This window comes from Prionailurus viverrinus, chromosome A3 (genome assembly GCF_022837055.1).
Source record: "Prionailurus viverrinus isolate Anna chromosome A3, UM_Priviv_1.0, whole genome shotgun sequence".
In the NCBI taxonomy this organism is placed as follows: domain Eukaryota; kingdom Metazoa; phylum Chordata; class Mammalia; order Carnivora; family Felidae; genus Prionailurus; species Prionailurus viverrinus.
In genome coordinates this window covers 126,912,278-126,918,978 of record NC_062563.1, presented here as the reverse complement: position 1 = coordinate 126,918,978, position 6,701 = coordinate 126,912,278, and the positions used below count along the sequence as shown (strand labels likewise).

The 6,701-nt window shown below is 44.1% G+C and overlaps 1 protein-coding gene across 1 annotated transcript; it reads right to left on the bottom strand.

Annotated features, from left to right (window-relative positions):
- Positions 1-450: 450 nt before the first annotated feature.
- Positions 451-5,293, bottom strand: RDH14 (retinol dehydrogenase 14). The gene is made up of 2 exons (XM_047854118.1): positions 4,799-5,293; positions 451-1,528 (listed from the first exon to the last, which is right to left on the bottom strand). The coding sequence occupies exons 1-2, from the start codon at positions 5,186-5,188 to the stop codon at positions 911-913; spliced, it is 1,008 nt and encodes a 335-aa protein (XP_047710074.1). The 5' UTR covers positions 5,189-5,293; the 3' UTR covers positions 451-910.
- Positions 5,294-6,701: the final 1,408 nt, after the last annotated feature.

Genomic DNA, 6,701 nt, shown 5'->3' with positions numbered 1-6,701 from the left:
CTGGAAACCCACTGTTATGGGCAATTGGAAACCACCACATATTTTTAAGCAGGGATATGACACTGTGACACAGATTTGGGTTTTTGAAGTATTACTTCTTTTTTAATTTTTTTTTTAACGTTTATTTATTTTTGACACAGAGAGAGACCGAGCATGAACTGGGGAGGGTCAGAGAGAGGGAGACACAGAATCTGAAACAGGCTCCAGGCTCTGAGCTGTCAGCACAGAGCCCGACACAGGGCTCGAACTCACAGACTGCGAGATCATGACCTGAGCCGAAGTCAGCCGCTTAACCGACTGAGCCACCCAGGCGCCCCGAAATATTACTTCTTAATGCAGCATGCAAGATGTGTGGGAAGGGAAGACACTGGGCATACCAAGATCAGTGGAGGCTAATAAGATGATAAAGGACACAATTTAGTGAAACTTGTAAAAAAAAAATATGCACAATTAAGAATTTGCATCACTGAATTTATTCCAAGTGAGAATCGTGCACACAATAGGCATATTATTTTCACACAAAACCAGCACTGCAATATAAATATTTAACACTTTGACCATGAAACTCAGAAAGATATTTGAAAAAACTTCTCAAGGTGTTGAAGTCACTGGATTCTTTAATATTTATAATCCATGCTTGCTCAATCATAATTTATAAAATTGTTCATTATATATTCATTATACTATTGCTCATTACACCACTCATTATGCTTATATTTAAAACTTTTCTGAAATTTTATGTTCTCTAGAAAATAACTTTTTTAGTACCTTCAAAATATCCTTATGTACCTCTCAGCAGTTACTGTAAAACCAAAGCTGTGTTTTCAAGTAGCAAGTACTCAAGCCACACCATTTCTGATTACAGATGTAAGGCATCCAGTTTTATAAATAGCTCTTTCACTCCTTGTTCCTATTTTAATATGCCAACCATTACTTCACTGATATCCCAGAGTTTTCTTGCAACAGACTCATCCATAGCTTTGGGCAATAGCGCTTCCTCTTTACAGTCCCCAAAGTACTTTCCCGACACGCCTTCCACCTCAGGTGAAGAGGCTAAATAAACTGAAGTCTGGGCACCTTCTACTGGGGTTTTAAAAAAAGCCCACGACACCAAATTGAAAAGTGGTTTGACCAACAGTGGAATGTGTATGTGCCTGCCAAGATTCGTCCGCACAATACCAGGGTGTAATACGTTGACAGTAACGTTTGTGCCTTCTAAGCGGCGGGCTAGTTCTCTGGTAAAAAGAATGTTAGCCAGTTTGCTCCGACTGTAACAAAAGCTTTTATTATAGCTTTGTTCACTGTTCAAGTCTTCAAAGTTGATGTCTCCATATTTATAAAGTTTGGAAGAGACTACCACAATCCTGCTGGGAGCTGAACTTTTGAGGAGTCCAAGGAGAAGATTGGTGAGTAGGAAGTGCCCCAGATGGTTCACTCCAAACTGCATCTCAAAACCATCTTCGGTCTTCATATAAGGGCACTGGAAGATCCCTGCATTGTTGATTAAGACATCCAGTCTAGGCTCTTCCTTTAAATGTCAAAAAGAGAATGAGGTAATTATGAACACAGGCCTCAAATGAAATTAAAAACAAATTCTTGCAAAGTACTAAAATTCTATACAATGCCTTCAAGGGTTTTCAACAGTCGAGGGTGGGTTGCATGCTTAATGGGGGGCTTGTGCTTCTCACATGTTATCTCATCTACCCTCAACAACTTCAAGAGCAAACTGAAGCACCCGGGTTAGGTGATTTGTGAAGACAGGGCTCCTAAGTGGCAAACAACAATTGGAAGAGGAAATCTTCTGACAGCAATGCCCTATTTTTAATGCCCCTATTTTTAATTAGTAAGCTAGCTTGCTTTTCTAATTGGGAGTTTCAAACCATAGCTAGAGAATCGATGTGTGCTAGAAAGTGGAAGTATAGCAGAAGGCAGGTCAGCATCCTTTATTCCCAGAGCTGCTATTAACAATGCCAGGGCCAAATTAGGATTTCTCCATTCTGTAGTTTTCTAAGGGCAAACAGTATCATGGGGATAGAGCAACTTCAAGTGGTTTCTTCAAAATTGGGACAATAGAGAGGGTCAAGGATGCAAAATAAGACTGGAGAGGATATCAAGAATAAACCAAAGAAATATTAAGAAAAAAACAAGTAGGTAATATCAAAATATCAGAAACTACACAATGGGGAAAAAAAAACAATGCAATGAAACATAATACTAAGTCTCACAATGACAGCAAAGGACATTTAGAGAGGAGTTAGCCCCAACAAACACCTTTAACATCTATTAGGATTCTAGAATACAGTTCTTTTCTACCTCTTTCAAGCTACAAGAGGCCCGCAGCTTGGAAGATCTATATAGTCAGAATTCTGCACTTTGTACCCTCCTGCATCTCTCCAGAGTAAAATGCTAAAATTTAGACTGTCCTCAAAAGGAAGTCTTTTCATTTTTTAATTCATATTAAGTTGGTTTTCCCCAGCCCTTTCCTGGCTCCTCTCTGTCTCTTCTGATGGGCAGAGAAAAAAATGCACAACATGTTCCAGGTGTAAAGACAGAGTGATGACCTACGATTAAATTAATTTGAGGTCAAATTTCAAATTTCACTGGCCCTTTTGCCAAGTGCAAGTAAAAAGAAAAATGTGTTAAATTTCACAACTGTTATCACAGCCTACATGTCAGAGGATCAACTATTTATCATTCTGTCTGTCTACGCACCTTTGGCTTTTCCAACAGTCAACTTCAAAAAGAAGGCAAAAGTTCACCCGTGGGGGAAAGAAAGGAGTGTTCTTTTTTCACTAATCCTTTGGAAGAGTTTCCCGTATTAATCATTTCTGAGCCATCATTCTTTGCTGGGCTTGTATTATTTTAAGACTTTATCATTCACTATTTTTTTTTTTTAATTCGAGGAGATAAATGATATAAATACCATGAATACCAACCTGTGGGAAATTTACACTTCCACTAAAATATATATATATATATATATATATATATATATATATATATATATGGTTATTGTCACTGAACTTCAGAACCAGGAAGAGACTTAATAAAGTTTATCTCTTTAACTTTTAATTAGTTCTGTCTCAAATGGCCAAAGTGGTTAAATGCTGTAAGTATCAGAAATGAGAAGCATTCCCAGACCCATCCACATTTTAATGAACACGAAGACCCACTTTTTATGCTTCAACATCTTTTATACATCAGTATTGTTAACTGTTTTAGCTGATAATGAAACACTAGTTATTAAGACAAACAGACAAAAAAGATCTGCAATAGTTCCCAAACAATGCATCAAAGCGCCCTACAGCCTCATAAGGGACTCCACAGGGTGCTATGGATAATTTTATATTTTCCAGGGAAACAAAGTGATAATCTGCACAACATCTCAAACTACTAGCTGCAGGGGGTTCACAGCTTAAACATTAAATTTTGCTAAATTCCTTTCAATGGTGTCTCATCTCTGCAAAGCTGAGTTTTTACCAAAATGCAAGTACAATTGTTAAAAATCAGTGTAGAACAAAAAAAGATGGACATTTCCAGTCTGATCCCAAAGACTGAGAAGTTGGTGCAGTGAACAACAGGTGCACATTTCCCATCACTAGTTATGGTTATTGAACAATGAAATAAAAATTTTTTTCTTTGAATTATGTGTATTATTTTTTCAAACAGCTACTAAGTTGTTAGGATGTAAATACTGGGTTGTTTGGACCTAATTACTTAATAAACTGATAGATCTTTCCTTTGGCTCACCAGCATTATGAAAAAAAATAATTAGTTTGGGAACCTCTGCTGTAGACTCAAGAGGCTCCATTTCATACAGGCACCTTTCCCATGCCAGCTAATTTTAAATTTCACTTTTCTATATGGCCTTTTGCAAGTTACCCCTGCAGGAAACTCTTCTATCTCAATTTCAACAGAGGACATCCCCTGCAGTGGAATATTTATCAGCTAACCGAAGAAATCCTACACCTCACTGGCAGGCAGCAGGAGTATAGAAGCTAACAGCGAGGGCTTTGGAGACAGATCCTGGGCAAATTACTTGGCCTATCTATGCCTTCATTGCCTAACGTTGTAAAATGGGGATAAAAATGTCTACCAGGGTTGCTGTGAGGCTTCGATGACAGTAATAGCCAAGGGCACTTTAATTTCATCATAAGTGCTTGGAACACCTCCTGGCACACAGGAAAGCCATTGTAAGAATGCTTGGAACACCTCCTGGCACATAGGAAACCTTCAATAAATACTAAGTATTATATTTATTTGTCCCCGTTTAGAGCACTTGGCCACTGGGATTCTGAGCTCCAGTCTATTTAGAAATCAGGCCAGATACTGCTTAAGGATGTGGTGCTAATGAGTCCACTGGTGACAGAGAACTAAACTTCCTACCCCAGAAGGGGGGGAACATTGTTTCAAGGTCCCTGGCTCTAAGGTTCTCTGAAAGATGGCTTGGTGCAGATTCACTCGGGACACAGAAAAAACAGTCCGTGACCTCGCGGATCTCCTCCAGGGCTGGTCCTCACATAACGAAAGGAAATGTGCAGAAACTGGCTTATTTTCCTCTTGGGGCCATTATTTCCCCAGCATCTTTGGAAGGCAGACGCCTGTCCTACCAATTTTCCCAGCCTGCACTCCCTAGCCTTCTCAAAACCACTGGACTGTTGGGACTCTTAGGTTTGGTCTTTCCCAAGGTCACACCCCCCGGACTCTGGGCTGCCACCCGCCGTTCAGCCCACGCCCCGCCCGCTCGCCGAGGCCTGCGCCCGTCCCCGATCTCCAGCTGGCTCCCGGAGCCCCACACCTGGAGCATCTCCTGACAGAAGGCGCGCACCGAACGCAGCGAGGCGAGGTCCAACTCCCTGACGACGAGCTCGCCGGCCTCCCCGGCGTCGGAGCCCGGCCCGGGGCCCCCAGCCTGGCGGAGCTCGCGGCGGAGCTGACCCGCTGCCTCTTCGGCGCGCGCGCGGTCACGGCAGCCCATGATCACCCGCGCCCCTAGGCGCAGCAGCTCGGCGGCCGTGGCGCGGCCCAGGCCACTGTTCGCCCCTGTGATCAGCACAGTCTTCCCGTGCATGAGGCCGGAGTCCCCTCCTCCGTGCTGGACACTGGGCCCCACGAAGCGCCGGGCCGCCAGCCACAGAGCCCCACCCAGTGCAGCCAGGAGTGCCGCTACCGTAGCCACCAGGGCCATAGCCGCGGGGGCCGAGGGCCCACCGGCCCCTGCGCGGGACTTCCGGAGTGGTCGCGCGCGCCAGGGACTAAGGCTGCCACCTGCACGCGAAGAATTCTGGGGCGCGGCCTTTCGCCGCCTGACGGGACGGCGTGGGGCATACTGGGACTTGTAGTTTTCCTTCCGAGGGCATCTGATTGGTTGCGGGAGGAGAGCTCCCTGGGTCGTGGTGACTCCGTGGAGAGGTCTCCAGCCTGAGCGTGGAGGGTGAGCACAGGCCCCAGAGTAGCGGGGGTCGACCCCATGGGAATGCCTAATGAATATTTTTAATTTACAAACCCCATACATCGGAGCTTGCTTAGTATATTTTCCGTTAAAGGGCCCTGGGACTTGTTACCCTCAGTGAAGTTTACTTTCACCCTCAGGAGAATTGTCCCTGCCCACCTGGAGTCTGAGGAAGGGCTCTTTTTTATTATGATGAGGTGAAGAACTCAGCAACAGGAACCACTCGGAAATGGAATGGATCAGTGGTTCTGGTTGGTTTAGCGTTGTATCAGAATCTCCTGGAGGACTCATAAAAAACAATTCCCCCCCCCCCCCCCCCCAGAAATTGTAGGGTGCCAGTACGAGTTTAGAATTCAATAAGTTCCAGATGGGACCTGAGACTTTGCAATTCTAACAAGTTCCCAGGTGATTCTGATGCTGCTGATTTGTGGACCACAGTTTGAGAACTGAAAACCATTGTCATTGGTCTCTATAGCAAAAGGCATCCTCCAATGGTCTTATTTCATACTGGCAGAGATACAGTGGGAAAAGCCCATTCACTAGTGCCTCCACGCCTCCCTCCAGGAGGCTATTCAACGTGATAATGGAAGGGAAAGTGCTTTGTACACTGTAAAAATGATACAAAGATGCGAGGTCTTATTGCCACAGGGACCCATCTTCAAGCTGCAAACTTCATAGCTTTAGACCCGACTTTTCTCAAGTCGTCATTCGTTCATCTACTCACCCATCCAGTATGTGCCAGGCCCCTGCCCTGGGAGAGTCACAGAGAAATAGGACACCATTTCTTCCCTCAATGTGCTTATTGTCTTGTACAGAGACCTCCCCTGCCAAAGCCCCCATTCTATAATCTTTAGGGTAAGAGAGGAGTCACACAACTTGTACAGTTTGAAATTAACTCCCTAGATTACTTTGATAAACTCTCCTCCACTCCTGTACATTTGGGAAGGATATAACATGCATTGAACACGCACATAGAAGAGGGTTAGGATGCCGGAAGAAGGTTTCGTGTGAGTGCTGAAGGTAGAGCTTGCAGGTGGGAAGGAGCACTGTCCCTGAGGATTCCACAAGGCACCAGAGAAGAAGTCACCAGGGGTGGGCCTTTATTTCTTCCTTTTGGTAATTTGAAGTTGCCTCTCAAGCTCACTGATCCCAGAGCACATCTTTTTCCTCTTTCTTTTTCTACCTATCCATGTCTTTTTCATCCTTAAAAGCTCACCTCGGTTCTCTCTATAGTCTGACCACATCCAGC